Source organism: Drosophila santomea, chromosome 2L (genome assembly GCF_016746245.2).
Source record: "Drosophila santomea strain STO CAGO 1482 chromosome 2L, Prin_Dsan_1.1, whole genome shotgun sequence".
NCBI lineage: Eukaryota > Metazoa > Arthropoda > Insecta > Diptera > Drosophilidae > Drosophila > Drosophila santomea.
The window spans coordinates 1,121,055-1,140,173 of NC_053016.2; the positions used below are offsets into that span (position 1 = coordinate 1,121,055).

General features: G+C 45.9%; 2 protein-coding genes across 4 annotated transcripts; one reads left to right on the forward strand and one right to left on the reverse strand.

The window, feature by feature from the left end:
• Nucleotides 1–389: 389 nt before the first annotated feature.
• LOC120445153 (protein pinocchio) lies at nt 390–15,566 on the reverse strand. Of its 3 annotated transcripts, XM_039625326.2 has the most exons (5): nt 15,420–15,566; nt 14,730–14,949; nt 3,202–3,274; nt 2,194–2,443; nt 390–1,692 (listed from the first exon to the last, which is right to left on the reverse strand). In XM_039625326.2, the coding sequence occupies exons 2-5, from the start codon at nt 14,947–14,949 to the stop codon at nt 1,483–1,485; spliced, it is 753 nt and encodes a 250-aa protein (XP_039481260.1). In that variant the 5' UTR covers nt 15,420–15,566; the 3' UTR covers nt 390–1,482. The 3 variants fall into 3 exon arrangements, with proteins under 3 accessions (XP_039481260.1, XP_039481276.1, XP_039481268.1); XM_039625342.2 differs by lacking the exons at nt 14,730–14,949; nt 15,420–15,566 and adding an exon at nt 4,306–4,805; XM_039625334.2 differs by lacking the exons at nt 14,730–14,949; nt 15,420–15,566 and adding an exon at nt 3,604–3,622.
• Nucleotides 15,567–16,025: 459 nt separating this feature from the next.
• LOC120458230 (TBC1 domain family member 23) lies at nt 16,026–19,113 on the forward strand. Its single transcript, XM_039645815.2, has 3 exons — nt 16,026–16,216; nt 16,560–17,922; nt 17,978–19,113. The coding sequence occupies exons 1-3, from the start codon at nt 16,200–16,202 to the stop codon at nt 18,665–18,667; spliced, it is 2,070 nt and encodes a 689-aa protein (XP_039501749.1). The 5' UTR covers nt 16,026–16,199; the 3' UTR covers nt 18,668–19,113.
• The last annotated feature ends 6 nt before the right edge of the window (nt 19,114–19,119 follow it).

The following is a 19,119-nucleotide window of genomic DNA, read 5'->3' on the forward strand; positions in this document are numbered from 1 at the left end:
GTGTTTTCTCGATTCGGGGAATCTCGAGCAGAATGATGAAATCCGCAATCTGTGCCCATCACGCGAACAAAGGGACATAAATTCAGCAAGAGCTGGTGAAATCCCGCTTTACGATCCCCAGAAAGATGTCACATTTGTGGGCGAGAATCCCAGAAGCCCCAAATGTTTACAGATTACTTAGCGGAGAGCAGGTGACGCCGGCTTTGGGCTGGCGCCGTCCACCTGGCAACCATAAATTAGATTAGATTCCGGCTGACACCGCGTGCCTCTCGTCATTGGACAATGGCAACCAGGTTGAGCGGATCGCGGTGCCGTGACTTGCTGATAGAGATGCTTGGCAACAGAGATCGCATGAATTAGTCTCGCATTAATTAGAATACATTTGCTGGTTTGATTTTTGCATAGTTTAGGTATTTAATTTTAAAAATATGCCTGTCTTTTACAAAACATATCTCTACATTAAAAATATATATATATATATTTATGTATATTGTATGCAGATTTATGTGGTATATAATATATAGGTGTATATATTAGGTATAAACTTCTACATGTCATATGGATTTTCACAGAAAATCTTCAACTTTTGAGTAATGCTTTTTAATTGTTTCCTTGTGCGTGTTTTCACATCCTTAATTCCTCAATTTTCGCGCTTTCACTTTTCCCCTTTGGAGAGACTGTTCAATCCTCTAGTTACTTTGTTGAGCATTATGCAATTTGGAAGATTCTTTCTTTCGCTCACTGAGCCCTCCGCCGGCACCATCGCAGCTGGCTTTGATCTGTGCCCGCGGAGCTCCTCGCTTCGAACAAGCTTTGACACAAGGCAAAAAGCAACAACTAACTAATTGTTAACAACAATCTCTACGCGATTACACGATTACACGGGCTGTTTGTTGTGTGTGTGTGGGTTATACAAAAATGATCTCTCATATCGCTATAGCTATCGTTAGAAATTTGCTACATCATTGTAAATTCACTATTTGCTCACGATTCTTTCTGGCTAATATCACCGTTATCACTGCAATGCCTAAACTCGGCTTAAGTTTAAGCAGAAAGAAGTCTTTTCCTGGATAGAACAGGTCATGTGTGCAAACAAAATGGTGCCATTAGAAGGTAAACAAAGGAACTAACTTAGTTGCTAAACATTTGCATAGTCACACAACGAAACGGAACGAAAACGAAACCGGTGAGGTGAGGCGAAATCATAAAACAAAAGAAATGGTGTGCAAAACAAAGAACTAAAGACTCAACGCTGCACAACAAAAATAACTAACAGCTAAAAAGCTTAGTAATTAGGCCCTAAATTACGGGTGAGAGACTGTGGGTTTTGGTGTGCAGGTGGGGCTGATTCTGCTCCAGCTTTCCGCTTCTGCTTTTGCTTTACTTCTGCTATCTGGATGAATGGCTGTGTGCGGGGGTGTGGCTGATGTGGAGGCGTGTTTGCAGTCTGGCTGTCGAAGGAACTATGCGGAAGACTCCGCTCTAGATGCGACCGCTTTTGCTCGCCGTCGACGTGGACAGCTGTTCCAGGCGGGAGCACAGCTCCTGGGCCAGACGCAGTTGATTCGCAGCGGCGGCGGCACACGAGGTGGCGGCTCCAGCGGCTGCTCCAACGGGCAACTGGACTCCGGCCACGACTTCCGGATAGCTGATGCACACGCCCACCCAGCGAGCTTGGCTGCAGGCATGGGACTGTAAGGAAAAGAAGAGGAAATGGTTAGTTTGGTAAGCAAACACAAGCAAGTTCAGTTGAATTTGTATAACTCGAATATGTTTCATTCTAAAGAGAAACTTAAGACGTAATATATTTGATTGCTAACGAACTAGAAGCTTGGAACATTTGTTTAAACAATCTGGCATAAGTTGTGTATGCACGTTTAATCTAGAAAACCTCAATGTTAATTCCCGGCTTTCAATGCTTTGCTGTGTTGACTTATCGCAAAAATGTGGAGGTGTCAAGCGAAGCTGTTATGCATATTAACTTTTCTCAATTATTATCGGTTTCATTTTCTGTACTCCCAATAAATTAGTATCCATCAAAATGGGACTAGCAGAAAGGCTCAACACAGCAAACAAATGGCTTGAGATAAAGAAATTTCAGTTATGACGAGCAGTAAGTGCAGGAAATTTGGCTTTGGTTCGAGTTACGCAAAATTCGACACTGGGAGATTCCACTCAGTAACTTCAACTCACCATGGCGAAATCACGTTTCCACTGGACACCGCACTGGCCGTCGCACAGAGGACAGGGACGCTCCAGGCTGTAGCCACCGCACTCGCTGCAGTCGAGGGACACATGGTCGTCCGTCCAGGAGACGCCGCAGGTGAAGCAGGAGCCCATGTGCTGGCGCAGCTCCTCGATGGTCAGCACGTTGTCCATGCTGATCTCCAGGGGACTGCCCACCAGATCTGGCAGCGAGGCAGACAGACCGAGATTGTGATGCCTGCAAGAGATTAGGCCGAAGCGGGGAATTCTTGATTAGTAATCGTGACAAATTGCGGCTGACGACGGGCGCCGGGCAACCGTGACCTTGCCAAGTAGGTGGTGGCGTGTGCTGGCGTGATTATGATAATGAGCTGCGTGGGATTTGGGATGGCCTAAGTGGGATGTGGGGATGGGACCAGGGGACGAGGGCAATGATTGGCAACTGTACCCGACTCTACAGCGCGACTTTCGCCCGATCATGTGAGCGATGGCGACGGGCTTTTGTTGCTTTTGTGCGGCCCCAAAATGCGAAATGATAATGATACGACTACGAACATATACATACGAGTATGTATATATAGGTAGAGTAGGTATATATGTTTATGGCTGTATACAAACACAGACGGACGCCGCCGAACTGTTGAGCTCTGAAGGTGCTGGCCCCCTTCATTAATGGGCCAAAGTCGTGGCCAAATTGCAGGTGTGGTTTCTACGATACTCTGTTGTATTGAGTGGTATTGTGGCTGTGTACTCTGCACCCTGGCCCAGTCGCCATTCCCCGCCCGATTAGATAGCTAAAATCATGAATGAGCCACCGATCCACGCCCCTTCGTATCCCCCACTAATCAGCCCTGACATTGTTTACAGCGATATTTAGCAAATGCGAAAACGGAAATGGAATTAAAGCGAATTGAAACGAATCGCTGTTTCCAGCTAAATGAATCATGAATGTATGTCTACAGATCTGAAGATGGGCATCCAAAGTAAGATACTTACGACAGGGGACTGCAGATGTCGGCGATTTGGGGACCGTGAACACTGGCGATCGACATGTTGGCTGCTGATGGCACTGCAAAGAGGGAAAACAGAAGAAGTCAGTTAAAGTTCATCCAATCATCACATGTAACAAGCTGAGTTCAATGCTGGCCAGGTAGGTAGGTAAACGATCGACGGCGAAGGTAAGCGAGCTTGTTGTACAGGTGCGTGACTCAAATGTCAGAGAGCTCGACTGTACCAAGCTGAGCTTCAGATCATTCAAATGGGTATATGTATCATTTTCCGCAGCAACTCGGACGACATTCTTGGCTAAAATTAACAACTATTTGTGGGGAAACTGAAGGTGGAGAGCGGTCCAAGACCACAACCGCTGAAATCCGGTTGGAAGCACCATAAACACACTACGGAGGCCGTTGATCAGTGCGTCATCTCGTGTAGTTTCAATTGTTTGGCGTTCAAGCAATTAAAAAACTTTAATGTGCGAATTATTCGGAATTGGAGGCGGAACGTTAATGGCCCACGCTTGTGTCTCAAATGGGGGAATACTGTCTATAGGGTTTGTCTATAGGTATACTATGTGGCTGTCTACATTGTCCACACGATTTTTGGCAAAGTTGCAAAAATCTTTGTGGCGAGCCGAGGCACATGACTGCCATGGCGTCTGCTGGCCTGGCATCATAATAAATAAATAAATAAGTACATTTTCTGCGTTGTTATGCGGCCATCCGTTGGACGTTCTATATTTAGCTGGATCGAATCGAGAAAGTATGTATAATCGCGGGACGTGCCCGAAATAAACCAAACAACATGGGATAGTCTGGGCATTGGTTTGCGCCCCTGCTTGGCTGCAGTTCGGTTTGAGCCTCGGCTGCGAGGCCATTTTCAGTTCAGCTGAAACGGCAACGACAACGGCGCAAAAGCGAAATTGCTGTAATTTATCCGATCGGAGCATATTGTGTGCCGCACACACAACTAGTTGCATTTATTTTGATTTTTTTTATTTATAGAAGGGCACACACACAATGGCACATAAATCGGATAAATTGGGGGGACACAGACGGTTTTTTGAGTTTTTTGAGTTATTTTTGGCACGGAAATACTTACATTTGTTGGGTTATTTACAGCAACGGTTGTTGTTTTATGTTTTTTTATACAGCGCTATTAATAAATCCAAATTGGGATTTCTGTGCTGCTATATTTGCCGTTTTTATTGGTAATTGTAGTTGGCCTTGCGTAAGCCAGACAATCGAATTGCTTTTTATAATTGCCTGGACATTAACATTAACCGTTGGCAATTGTTATTGGGTTGTTTTGTTTCTGTTTGTAACTTTTCACACGCGATGCGAGACAGTTAGCTCATAAAAATGCAATTGGCAATAGTTTGAGACTTTGATAGTTTGTATCTGAATGCAGTTGTTTGACTGGGACTGCAGCGCACTTTTATAGTTGGACTGGGAAGCGAAACTGAACTGTGTAGCTGGGACTTGGACTGATTTTCCCCAGATTCAATTCGATTCGATGCGATTAGTTTTCTCCAGAGCCGAAAGACCAAGTGGGCAAGCAAAGCACCTCGAACCGCGAAACTCAAATGAACGGCGCTCGCTGAGATCGCCCCGCTTTTATAGCCGATCCCACTGGCGAGAGCTGAGAGCTGTTAGTCCGTTAGTCAGCGCAGAGAGCGAGTGCGAGAGACGAGCGAGTGATATTGCGCGAACCCGAACTCGAATCCGAATCGCATGACAAAGCAAAGCTAACGAACTGAACTTGCCAAAACACAAGCACACGCACGAATTAAAAAATCACCCGAGTGCCGTGCAAAACACGTAATAAAGATCAAAACACAAGCGAAATGCCAAAACAAAGTCTGATGCTGACCAAATTAGCGGTAGTTGGCAACAGGAGCGGCTCTCAGCGAGAACTGAAGAGAGCCGGAGATAAGAAACCAAAACAAAGCAAAAACCAGCGAGTGTCCCGACCCGAGGATACCTGTTACTCGCTGTGGGTGCGAAATAGGCGGTGTCGTTAAACTGTCTTAGTCTAAGATAACTACTACATTATCAGCTAGTAAGCTAGTCGCCTTGAACTTAATCTAGGCAAAATCATACACAGCACATACAAGGTATAGAACATTTTACATGTCTCTCCACAAAAACGTTATACCCTAACTAGTTCACGAGTAGCGGGTACCAGCGAGAGGGCGAGCACATTTAACGGTCAAGCACAGCAGGCGAGCACCCTTACACCCAAGCACCCATACCGATAAGCAGATACCCACACCGATATCTCCTCCATACGCCCCATCGGCCGGACGGTACGTATACGACACATTGACCGGACGTACACTAGTACATCGACTAGGTGTAATCGCCCGCTGGTTATTGACGCATGTCCAAGAAGACGGCAAACAAGATGCCCCCTGGCAACCGTCAGAGGAACCGACGGACGACGTTGCTTCATTTGAATAACAAATCACTTCGCGCTATGACAGGTAGAGCGCCGGGCAAGGACAGGGACGGTTAAAGGTTCGAATTCGGGTTCGGGTTCGTGTCCGTGACAACGGGGCAGGTGGAAAGCCAGAGGAAGGACAGAGCGAGGTAGCCGGAAGGTGGCAGTGGCATCCTCAACGGAGGTGCAGGTAGAGCGCATCCCTAATCACTAGATCCGCAAAGGTATCAACGGAAAATTCCATCAGGGGGTGTGTTTTCCCATAATCACAATGTCCATTAACATGTTATTTGGGTTTTGCGATATTTCCAGACCATGTACATATATTTAGTTAGAGCAAAAAAGGTATTTAATCAGCAACAGATGACAATATCATGCTGATAGTACTACTCTTTCTCTGCGGTTATTTCCAAACCATAAATATACATAAACGCGCACATCCACCATTTTTCGCTTATCAATCTGCTGATAATCTTATCAGCAAAGACCGCCTCCCACCCCCGCTTTTCACCCCTTTTTTTTGCAATGCGCGTGTCTCTGCGGCAAATTGTAAAAAAAGTGTAATGGTGAAACCCACTCGGTATGTATAATACGAAGACGATGTGACTCCCGCGGCTGTCATCCCGCCGCAATGGAAATTTTCGCTAGCGCAGGCATGTTAATGGACAAAAACTTGCCAAACTGCAGCTAGACCGGGCCCAACTTATGCACATGAGCCGCATATGAGCCGGGTTCCAAGGCGCGCGCGTCGCTCCACTGGCGTATCCAATTACGCCAGCCCAACGAAAAGGGAGCACCCCGAGCAAAGCCGCAGTCGAAAAATCAAGAACCCAAAACCGGAGACGTACCAAAGTCAATCCGAGCGACCCTCGCCAAATTAATGCAATTCAGCGTCGCAGGCGACGGCCAACTACACACAGAACCAGATACATAACTACATAACTACACTCGTACACGGGCAGGGCAGCATGCATATAGTATAAACAATTAATGTTTATTTAGAAAGCAAGAGCGGCGGAACCCTCACAATCCAGCACGCTTTTCACAGGCATTCAACTTTTTTGTCGCGGCGCAGTTTCGTACTTCGCTGATATATTCCGGCGTATTTGGGTGGAGAATATGGGATGGGAGGTGGAACTTTCGAGTTGCGGACAATCCACACTTTATGCGTAAAGAACAGATTACTTTGAGATGAGAGCCATCGTTTTGGCATAGGTAATTTGGCATGGGTAATTGCACAATGACCGCGATCATTTCGCGGCACTTTAGTTTAGTCCGGCGTGGGGATGGAAGCGGTGGAAGCGATGGTAGTGGTGCCTTCTCCTCGGAGAAGGTCACACGGCAATTGCCCGCGATGCCCACACAAAAGAGAGACAGCCTCACCTCGGCGGAAATTGCGTCAGAGAACGTGAGGATATTAGTCCGAAAATAACAATATTTAAACAATATTTTGCAAACCTTTTAAAAACTTATTAAGTGCCTCCGCACTCACGCGTGTGTATTTTTATACTCTTCCGATTCCAAAATCGCGTGCATCGTTTTCCTGATTAGTATATCCAGTTCCCAATTTTCAGTAAAACATATTAACAATATATTTCGCCACCGGATGAATTAGACAGAAATATTTATTTCAATCTTATCGCTTGATTTATACACCGTGCAGGTGTTATCAACGGATTGAACATCATAAATATGTGTTTATAGGGGGCAGCTATTGAAATACTTATTATTTGACATTTTCAAATGCAAATACTATTTTGCGGCGTATAGAAAACCCCTTTCAATGCGTACATGTGTTCAAAACAAATCGGAAAGCTGTTTATTATTTTCCGAAGGGTGCTTGGAATTCCCGGAGATCTCCTATGGGAAAACTACAATCTAAGTGATTTACGTTTAAGTACGTTTTTTCAGCTCTCCAAGGGCTTGTGGCGATTTTAGCTAGCAAAATTGATTTAGAATGCACAAATCAGAAGTCCGACTTCATTGCACACTTAGCCATCCGCTACCTATCAGCTACCTTACGGAAATGAACCTTTGAAGTTTTAGATCATTGTCTATATTAGTTTTCCATTCATTCCGTAGAAAGCAGTATGCATTAGCAGTATTTGCGAATAAATCAAACCGCAATTGCCAAATATATTATTTGTTGAGTACGTAGTTCATTTATGATTAGTACTTCGACTTTTCCCCAGTAACTATTTGACTGTCATCAAAATTAAATATTTGGCGCAGGGTATTGCAGTTTCAACTATGCCACAACTACAAACTGTGTGTGCCAAGATAGCCCACTTGGAAGCACGGTGTTCAAGTGCTGCTCGAAGACATGCGCTTCCTCTTCGGATTTGGCCAGTACGGGAGTCTTCGCTCCGCCTTGAGCTCTGTGTCGAGCAAGTTGCTCCGCAGCTAAGCAAACAAAGCTGCTCCTGAAAGTGTCTGTTAATTATTGTTATGGGTGGCTGTTGTAGCTGGTGTGGCTGGTGTGTAAATATACAGCTCACATGCGGATGGATCCGTCACAGTCAAATGCAAAAACAAGAGAGAACGCTATAGTCGAGTTCCCCGACTATCTGATACCCGTTACTCAGCTAGTGGAAGAGAGAAGGAGAGTCTTAAACGCAGTTTTTGGCGATTTGTAGGCGTTATAGTGGGCGTGGCAGAAAGTTTTTTGGCAAATCGATAGAAATTTACAAAACCAATATAAAAATGAAAAAATATCTAAACATTTTTCAAAAGTGTGGGCGTGGCAGCTTTGGGCGATTTGTGGGCGTTAGAGTGGGCGTGGCAAAAAGTGTTTTTGGCAAATCGATAGAAATTTACAAGACCAATACAAAAATGAAAAAATATCAAAACATTTTTCAAAAGTGTGGGCGTGGCAGATTTGGGCGGTTTGTGGGCGTTAGAGTGGGCGTGGCAACATGAATCGACAAACTTGCGCTGCTTCTATGTCCCTGGAGTCTGTATGCTTAATCTCAACTTTCTAGCTTTTGTAGTTCCTGAGATCTCGACGTTCATACGGACGGACAGACGGACAGACGGACAGACGGACGGACAGACGGACGGACAGACGGACATGGCCAAATCGACTCGGCTATTGATCCTGATCAAGAATATATATACTTTATATGGTCGGAAACGCTTCCTTCTGCCTGTTACATACTTTTCAACGAATCTAGTATACCCTTTTACTCTACGAGTAACGGGTATAACAAAGGCGACCGACCACGACGGCTTGACGTCAATGGCGAGGGAAATCAGGAACACAGCCCCGAAAGACAACAGCCATCCAGGGCAGAAGCGCGGCTTTGTTTCAATATCCAAATGATGGCGATCTGCGATTCGTGGGAGGCTGATTCACTGAGCTGACAGGGGGAATCTACGCCACTTTTTGGCCAGTCAGCGCCACGCTTTGATCGTTAAACTCGTCTTAGAACGGGGCTTGGGTGTTCCATCATCACATGCTGATGCTAATGGGTTAGCTCGAATGCGACAAACCCGTTCCACGGGATTCCCTCGCCCCGAGACTTGGAGTGTAAACAAACCGAAATCAGAATTCCAAAATGCGGCTGTACTATGGAAATCGTTTACTTAATTAATGGGGGAAAAGTACCCACGAATCTCGGGGTAAACTGCCAAAACGGGAGTCCCAGACGGAGTGGGCGCAACAATCCAACGAAAGTGGCTATCGGTTCTATAATCACAGGCCACATAGTTGCACTTAGTACTGAACACCATACTCCCCCAATCCCCTGCGCTCCAACCGGATCGATCGGAAAGATTTACGAGCCCATCTCGCCGGCCGCCAGACGAAACTGTTGACAAGGGCAATTAGAAAGCCAACGGACGACCCTGACCCTTGGCCCCCTGCGGCATGCTAATTCCACGGGTTTTGTAAGACTTCCACGTAATTAATTTGCATACCGTGCCAGCGACGATAAAGCGATCTCGTCAATGGGAAATGGGAAAAGCTCCCACAAATAGGTCTATGACATGTTATCTTGCTTGTTTACGAATGAATGTATGTATACAGAGTGTAGATCGCATGGCTCTGAATCGACCCACTGACTGGTGACTGATGACTGATACTGGCCGCGACCATGTCCATGACTGGAGACCCCAAGAAGGTGGGTCGCAGCGAGCTCAGGTTTACGTGACCCTGGCCCTGGAAATGTGTGATTCGCCCAAGAACTGGAGCTACATTCCTCGCTGAATCCGACGATGAGTTGCGGGAAGACCGCATCTATTCTCAGCAAGCAGAAATGAGAGGGTTGTCATTTTTGAATGTCATTATCAAAGTGCGGTTTCATCCTAAATAACATGCATGTTTACACATAACTGAGTAAATAATAACATTTTAAGGGCTGCTGGCGCATATACATGTTATTTATATTGGGTAAACTTATTTCCTATAAACAAACTTAAAAATAGAACGCGTTCTATTCAGGTTTAATGACGCCTCTTCAATATTTATAGATCTCGTTTATTTTGTCTGATCGTCTCACGATTATATACACGCTTCATACGTAACCCTCGGTAAACTTGACTGCGATGATGGGTGATAAAACCGCAGAGTAGATAAGATCCAAGGGAAAGTACGTAAGAATAATAGGGTAGGTTCTAGGAACAAAGTCGAACTAAGATCTTCTAATCTAGTACAGTAGAGTTATAAAACATATAAAGCAATATAATTGCCACAATTGTTTATAGCCTTTGTTGTTGGAAAACAAGAAAGCCGGTAACACCGGAATTTGCAGAATTTGAGTGATTAAAGAAAGTAACATTCATTTTTAAATCATCGATAAAGAGTTTAACACTCATTACTTCACAAAAACTATGCCACAGCATTTAACGGGAATCATAACACTATTTAGAATTACTTAGAAAATATCACTAATACTGTAATTAATACTCCGCAAAGTTTATTTAATAATAAGAACCCTAGTCATCCCACTGAATAAACAAGCCACAGATCACATATGTTTATGTCAGCAAAATTACTGGGAAGCGATATAAAATGTACTGAAAACAGTTGGTTTATGTTCCATTGCATATATCTTTCGCTGCGAAAACAACAAATTGGACTCGATTAGACTTACTAAGTAGGAAACAAAATGGAACGGCCCAGAAAACACTCCGTTGTGTTTCTATTTCGATTTCTGGATTATAGGGCTGTGCTCATTGGAAAAGCAATGAACAGATTGCCACGCAATTGAATTAAAACGCGAAACTCAGGGCGGCACATTGAACACTAGTTCAAGGTACTTCTTGCAACGCCAAGTTGCGGTTTGCAAAATTCCCAACCGCAGGCAAAGTTCGAAATCGCCAGTCGGAAACTAGAACACTCCACAAGGGATGGGCTGGCGTGCGACAATTAACACTTGTGGAAGTCTGGAGAACACTTAATTAGCAATTTGCATAATGCAACAGTTTGTTAATTACACGTGACCCAGGTTGATTTCCTTTCCTTTCCACAAGGGAAGGTGTTCGCTCGGAATTCGCTCTTCAGCCTCGGGAAGATTGGTTTCGGTTCGATCTGGTTTCACTCTCGGTTTGTTCAATGAATTTGTTCGGTTCCAGTTTTGGGCTTTCCCATGGACAATATTTAATTAATTTTTAGCATGCACATGGCTAACAAACAAACTGGTTCCCTAAACTGACAATTTTCTCGAACTTGCAAATCAAGCGTAGAACAATTCAGTTTAATCTGGTTTGGTTGTTTCATTTTTCCCACTCAACTCATTTCGAAATGCGAGCTAGAGAATGGACCTAATTAATAAACTGTCAATAAAGAAACTAGTTTGATGTGAGCTACATTATATGATTAAACAAAGAAAAACGTGCCGAGCATAAGGAGCTGTTGTAGTAGCTCATGTATTATCAGCTTTAGAGATTTCTCGTAACTCCAGATTTTGATTAAATGTGTACCTCGCAATTCTCGCGGTTCTACAGAACACCAGATTAGTATTTTTCCCAGGAAGATTGTGGCTGGGTCTTATCTGAGGGCCTTAAATGTTTATGTTCGCAGAAAATTAATTTCTTATTTAAGCCATGTTTTGCATAAACTGCGCAGAACTTGGAGTTGTTTGCCAATTACAAAGTGAACAATAAAAATTTGAATATTGATATGAGGAATCTCACAGCTTATTTCCCAGGTGGCGTCTCCCAGCCCTTAAGATCTCTATCTTTATGACGACTACCGTGTGTGATGCAAATGCGGGAATTTACGACAAGTTCGAGGGGGTATATTTAGTCAATAAAGTGGCGCGAGCGACTAGCTGACGTCGTCAGATCTCATCGTCATCAGCATCAGCAATGGCATCTCGTGGAGCGGTTGGAATACTATATGCATCCACATCATGGTTGGCTCTCTGTTAGATTTGCGTCGCACGGAACATTTGCCCAGTGTAAACATATACACAACACAACCGGTGCCGGTTTGAACCGATTTCGACCGCCGTAGTGCCCGGCAATGGCTCTATCTATATGCTCGTTTGTGTGTGCTAAAATTGTAAATTAATAAAGGAACAAATGAATGAATGGGTGGACGAGTGAACGAGTGAACCAGCGCAATTCGAATTGAAATCAATCCGCAGAACACACGGACACACCCAGCAATCGCATCGGTCGGGCCTCTCCAAGTCGATTGTCGAGTGGGGCTTTAGCTTTACAGAACACAAAAATACTTGTAACCATAGATTAGCTATATTAGGTCTCTGTTGCCAAGTAAATATAGAAATTCTTTTGGCCCCCGTATCACCCCGTTCCAAATCGCAATACACCCATGTAAGTAGTATGAGCTCTTCAAAACTCCTCGAACTGAGGAGCTGAATGAATGGGTGAATGAAGGGTCTTTCGTCTTTTACACAGTATTGAGCAAACGATTAACAGATATAGGTTCAATGTCAACAACGATTACTGAGGTCTGGGAATTCGCGCCTATTGGTTGGCACTCTGGTGATCTGTTCTCGCTGTGTCTTGGATTATATGCGCCGAACGGGGGGCATTTAGCATCGAACCGGTTGAGACCACAGCGAGTTGGTTGGGGCCATATGGAGCCGCCTCTAACTGGTGGCCAGACCACAAAGCCCGGCGCCAGATCCCGATCAGCACCCGGTGCTGCCGGGTCGGATTGCACTTGGGCACTTTCCATCCGCACCTGTGCCGCCCAGCACACTTCCACTGAGTTGCGGAGGTCTATGGGCTATCGGCTTTCGGCGGAGACTGGAGGTTGGAGAACCTGAGACGTCGGGGCTGCTGCGCCATTCCACAGGCGGCGGCAGTGGTAGTCAATGGGACTTATCATGCACGGACGCTCGAGTCGACAAATTATACCAAATGGTGAACGGACTGCGCGTGGCGTTTCGTTCTATAATGAGCATGGGAACGAAAAACGCAGACAGTGGGTTGGGGGGAAATTGCGAAACCGAAAACGGTTTTATTTTTAAAACTGTCGTTACGTTTGTCGTTTTAATAAGCATTTTATGCATGCAAAACGCTTATGCAAGCTCCCGTGTCCGCGCCTGAGATTCGCCAGCGAATTCTACATGCGCTTCCCACCGCTCCAACAATTATAATTAATGTTTTATAAGGAATAGCCGGTCTAGACGACGGATGACTCAAGTCCCACACGAGATAAGCACAAGAGCGATCAGTTCAGATAATAAAATTCCACTACATCCATCATGATAAGGGGTAAAGTACGACCTGTGAGTTCAGGCGAAAGATCAAATCTAATGTGCGTGAGTCACGACGATAAAGCTGACTTCCAGTCCTATAAATAGCTCAGATAAATCGCTTACACCTTTGATTGACTGTGAATTCTCCGATTCATTTAAAACCTTACAACATCAACGTGAACTGGCAGACGAAGCTGATTGCAAATCGTCTGATGCAATATGCTAATCATTCGCAAATGTGCGAGCTAAGCGCAATAGTTTGCAACCGGCCAACTTTCGCTTCCTTTTGGGTTAAGTAACGATAAGCGGGGTGCCCAAAGTACTAAGATTCGGAGCGGGAAAGTTCAACAATCTATACTATTATAAACCAATCAGTCTTAATAAACCGAAAGTTAGTAAAAAACGTCGTAGATACCAGTTAATCGAGCACCGGCAGTTCCTAGATGGTGACCTTTATTTAACTAGGCCACTTAAGACCGAATAAGGGACATCATTTCCAGCTCTCATGGTTGGCTTACACGCAACACGGGCTCCATAAGCCCTACTCCGCAGAAGCCTTTTATGGGCGACACGTGCCTAGTCGGTTAAGCAATATGCATGCAAAAAAGCAGCTCACGCTAGCACGCATAAGCCGGCAATATTATTGTTTACCAAAATTGGGGAAAAATTCCACTTGAACTGAACTGCCGGGGCATTGGAAATGTTTGCACACTCTTTTGGCACCCATTTCGTAGCAGGTGAATCGAAGGAGAGGCATGATCGGCTGGAGAGGCTTGTCCGCTTCGATCCGAATCGCAGTCACATGACAAACGCGTGAATTGGGCGGCTGAGTTCTGGGTGACAAGCGAAACGTGTGAATAGGCTAGTCGCACGACTCAGTTGTACGGCTAATCAGATGGCAGATAAACAGGCGAGCTAAACAATTAGCCCCATTGGAGAGCCCCCACTCTCTCATCCATTGCGAATGGTAATTGATGGATCGGCCAATTTTCGTGGGATGTGCACGGGTACGTTCTAAAAACAGCACGGAATGGGACTAATTTTAAATGGAACTCTTTCGGGAAGACAGAGTGCCGGCTATTCCGGGATTGTATAATTGATGACCCTTGCTTATGGGCGATCCACTATCAATGCCACTCAAAGATAAAGCTGGAGTGGAGTGTATGGGCATTAATAAAAGTATACGGCAGTTTCCGCTCGATCAGACAAAAGCCGGGACTCCAAAAGTCGGGAAAACCACTGGCCGATAAGCCGCTGCAGCTGGTACAAAGGTGCGACTAGCGTTTTCCGCTGCTCAATTAGTGGGCTTCGCTACTGCTAATCGTAAATAACATAGATTACTGCGATGTCTAGACTATAAATATAATCGGGTGGCTAATTATATGTACGAACTGGCTGTGGCGCACTCACCAATGAAGTTCAGCTTGTCGGTGGCCAGATTGCAAAAGTCGGGATCGTCCACATCGAAGATGATGCCATCCTCCCACTCGGTGACAATGTGCGACGTGGAGACGGAAACGGAAGTGGTGGCTCGTTGCTGCTGCTGTTGTTGCACCAAGGAGCTGCTGCTGTTGTTGTTGTTGCTGCTGCTGCTGGCCGAGATGTGGTTGTTGTTGCTGCCCGTTTTCATCTCCATGGGGGTAAGATAAACGCAATTAGAGGATACGGCGGGTATGTACAAATGTAGATACGTGCTGGCATGCAAACAGCAAAGTACACACGTGGCTTAAAGCGCAGCTTGTGTAGATTGGCCAAGCAAATGGGAAAGAGGGTGATAACTAAGTTACGTGGAGTGGGCGGTGGGGAGTGGGGAGGGGTGCAGGCACACAGCTGTTGCACACACACACGCTCCCGTCGTTCTTGCAACACTTCTTTGCACAAGTGCAACATGCAAATTAATAGATGCAAGCTGCATTTTATTTGGGTGAAGGCTACATGTGTGTGTCTTTGTATGCATGCGTATGCAATTGCATTCGCTTCGTGTGTTTGTTGCTGTTATTGCATTTGCCTTTGCAAATTTTGTTTGGCCCCCATGCATGTGTGTTTGGATAAGAATACCTGAATACAGTGCTGCCTGTATTGGCCAATAAATTCACTCACCTTTATGCTTGCAGTACGTTCAGTCGACCAGCTTACAGTTAAATATCCAAATTTGGGCCTTCGCAACCGAATTTTAAGTTAAATTTGGATAAAATTCCTGCAAAACAAAACTTTGCTTGCAAATTGCTGGCAACTAGAGGTGGTCAGCTGTCGATTGTTGTAGTTGGCAACACTAATCGATAGGACAAAAACCGTTATGCCTTAAGAATTTTTAAATATGTGCAATTTCGTATTTGTTTTCTGTTGATACTTATAATTTTAAGAGTAATATAATAATATAAAAATAGTTGGTTTAGGTCCTCATATATAATAAAATTATAAAATAATGCTATTAATAAGTAGAATCTCTGACTGTTTCAAATTGTTCTCAATTAAAATTTAACCTTATTTTATTTTCTAATTTAATCTTACGAATATAACCATGATAATGGGTGGAATTTATTTTAATGTTGTAAACTTTTAAACAATTTACTAGAAATATCTCAATACATTTTGATTGTAAGTTCGTATGCCATTGATATTAGATAGTACGTGCCGACATACGTGCACTTTGCCATCTCTAACGCTCGCCGTGGCAAACGTAAGCCTTTCCCATCGCTATAAACGTAACCATCATAACGTAACCAAAATTCGATCAAAATAAATTTGGAATATCACAAAAATCATTATTCGCACGTGAAGCAGAGAGAAAATGCACCATCCTGGCCTTCAGCAGCTAAATAGAGTGCATTAGGGCAGCATTTCGCATCGGAAACGTAGGAACTAGCCCACAGCGAAGCCATGGAGGAGAATATGTGGTAAATCATAAACATTGGGTTGGGGCTACGTCAACAACTAAGATTAGTCAGAGATTTTAGACATTCAGCTCCAGCATCTCATTTGCAGAATGAGTTACAGGGCCTGTTTTCCATTTGCATCCATCGCCTTCGATTTTCTCGAACAGACCACCATTTGTTTCGGTGATTGAGTCAGCAGCTAGGTGCTGGGCCAGCGGGACGTAGAGCACCGGGGGGTGTGGGTGCTCCGCCTTATCAGCAGCTGGTTATTTAGACACGTTGACGTCCCCTTCACCCGTTAGCATGAGTAAAAGCAGGTAGAACAAGCAACTGATTGTGACGGACATCCATCTCTTGTATGCAGGATCATTGAGCTGGAGTCGGCACTGCTGGACGACTGCAATGTCAACGACATCTACGGCATATGCCAGGGCAAGGCTCTGCCGGAGGCACTGCGTCCGGACGTGTGGCAAGTGTGCCTGGATGTGCGCCACAAATCGGATCAAATGTCGCTCTTCAACGAGATCTACGACCTGCCCTTCCAGAGCCAACTGCGCGAGGATTGCCAGCGGCACGTCGATCGCATGGGTAACGATGAGGAGGACAAGGTCTCGGTGGTATCCGACCTCGAGTCCATCATCACCTTCTATTGCAAGAACAGAAACCTTCAGTATGAACCCGACAACGGATGGATTGAACTGCTGCTCCCGCTCTTCGCCCTGAAGCTGAATCGCTCCGACACTTTCAACCTGTTCGAGTCCATACGGGATACCTACATACCCAAGGGTTGCCGGCCCAAGGGCAATGTCTTTCATGTCTTCCGACTGCTCCTGCTCTACCACGATCCCGAGCTGTGCACCCTGCTGGACACCAAGAAGATAACGCCCGACTTGTACTCGCTGACCTGGTTCCAGTCGCTATTCGCCTCCTGCAGTAGCCTGTCGGTGATCATTGCCATGTGGGACCTGTACTTCCAGAACGCCGACCCCTTCATGGTCTTCTTCCTGGCGCTAATAATCTTGATCAACGGCAGGGAGCAGATCCTGGAGATGAGAAGCTCGTCCAAGGAGGAGATCATCAAGTTCCTGGGCATTATGCCGTGCGCTCTGGAGTTCGACGATGTTCCCGACTTTTGCTCCCTGGCCCAGTACTATGCCCTCAAGACACCAACTTCCTTTAAGACGGACTATCTAAAGGCGCTGTATGGCAAGCAGAATGATACACCGCGCAGCCAGGAGGAGGCGAACAAGGTATCACAGGCCCTGTGCCTGCCCGTCTCCGTTTACGAGCTGGTTGAGAACTCGGCCACGGAGTTTCCTGTGCCGGATGCAGTGCGTTTCTTTCTCGTAGACTGCCGCCCGGCCGAGCAATACAACGCCGGCCACCTGTCCACGGCATTCCATCTGGACTGCAACCTCATGCTCCAGGAACCTGTCGCCTTTGCCACTGCCGTCCAGGGCCTCCTGACCGCCCAGCGGCAGGCCATCGAGGCCAACTCGAACGCCGGCGGCGAGCATCTGTGCTTTATGGGCAGCGGTCGCGTCGAGGAGGATCAGTACACACACATGGTGGTGGCCTCATTCCTGCAGAAGAACACCCACTACGTGTCGCTGCTGACCGGTGGCTACGCCTCCATCCACGACTACTTCGGCGATCATATGGCTGATTGCCTGGAGGATCACAATGTGCGCAAGTGCCTCGTCTGCCAGCAGCACAACGTTCAGCAGGTAAGACTTCGAATCGAATTAGTTTACTTATAATTTCTCAATTCCGCTCCTGCAGACAAAATCAGCGCCGCTTAAGACTTCAACGCCATCCTCTACAGACCTGTTCAGCAAGTTCTCCGCCGCCATGAAGTCAAAGTCTGCTGAGGTCAAGGGCAAACTACTAGACATCATCGTGAATCCCAGTGCAAATGGCGGAGCCACGGCAAGCGGCTCTAATGGTGTGCAATCGGCGCCGGTACAAGAACGTCATGTTAGTGCAAAGGAGCGGAACGGCAAGCGCTACCGCAACGTGGCACCTGTTTTCAGCATCGACGATGAGAACGAGGATGCCTTCGACGGGGCGGGGGAGCGGGATGACCCACCGCTGACCGGCGACGGCAAGGAGATCGTGAATCTGAACCAGTACTTCAAGACGGCGGACATCACCAACGCCTTCAAGTGCCAGGAGGTGCACATGAGCGGCTACATGTACGACAGTCATTTGATCATCACGCCCGGTCAACTGGTGGTGCTGCGGGAACTGGGACGCGGCCAGGCGCAGATAATGGTGCGTCGCCCGCTGGCCAGCATCGTGAAGATCACGGCCAAGAAGCGACACCGCGACCTGATCACGTTCAAGTATGGATTTCCCGATGGCGACGGCCTGCTTATTACGGACATGGACCGCTTCCTCATCCCAAATGCGGCCGAGGTTACACAATTGATATCGAAGCTCATTATGAAGGTGCTGGACAACGCCAAGTAGAATAAACCGGACATCCTCCACATGCTTTTCTTGTTTCCCCTTTCCCACATCAAGCTTTATTTCATAGACAGCCGCACATGGACGGCCCCTGATGAAAAAGCAGAGGCACAAAGTGCAATGCGCCGCTGCAAGCGCTGTAATTAGTTTCTAATTGGCATTGTTTTCCTTGTATTAGCTGAAATATTGTAGTTCTTATTGTAAACGAAGGCCTGGCTACAACTGTAACATAGTGCACTCGGTGCAGAGACCGGATTTGAAGAAAATAGAGGATCGCAGTTCCAGATCACATCCCCAGCATGCCACGCCCCCTTGGCCCCGATTTTCTAAATTTCTAAGTGCGAAGAAAGAACCCTTACCGCAGCCTTGAGACTTACAACGTGTACATGAAGAGAGTAACTAATATTTATTGCAATCAAACCAAACAAATAAAACTGTATTATAATCGACACATA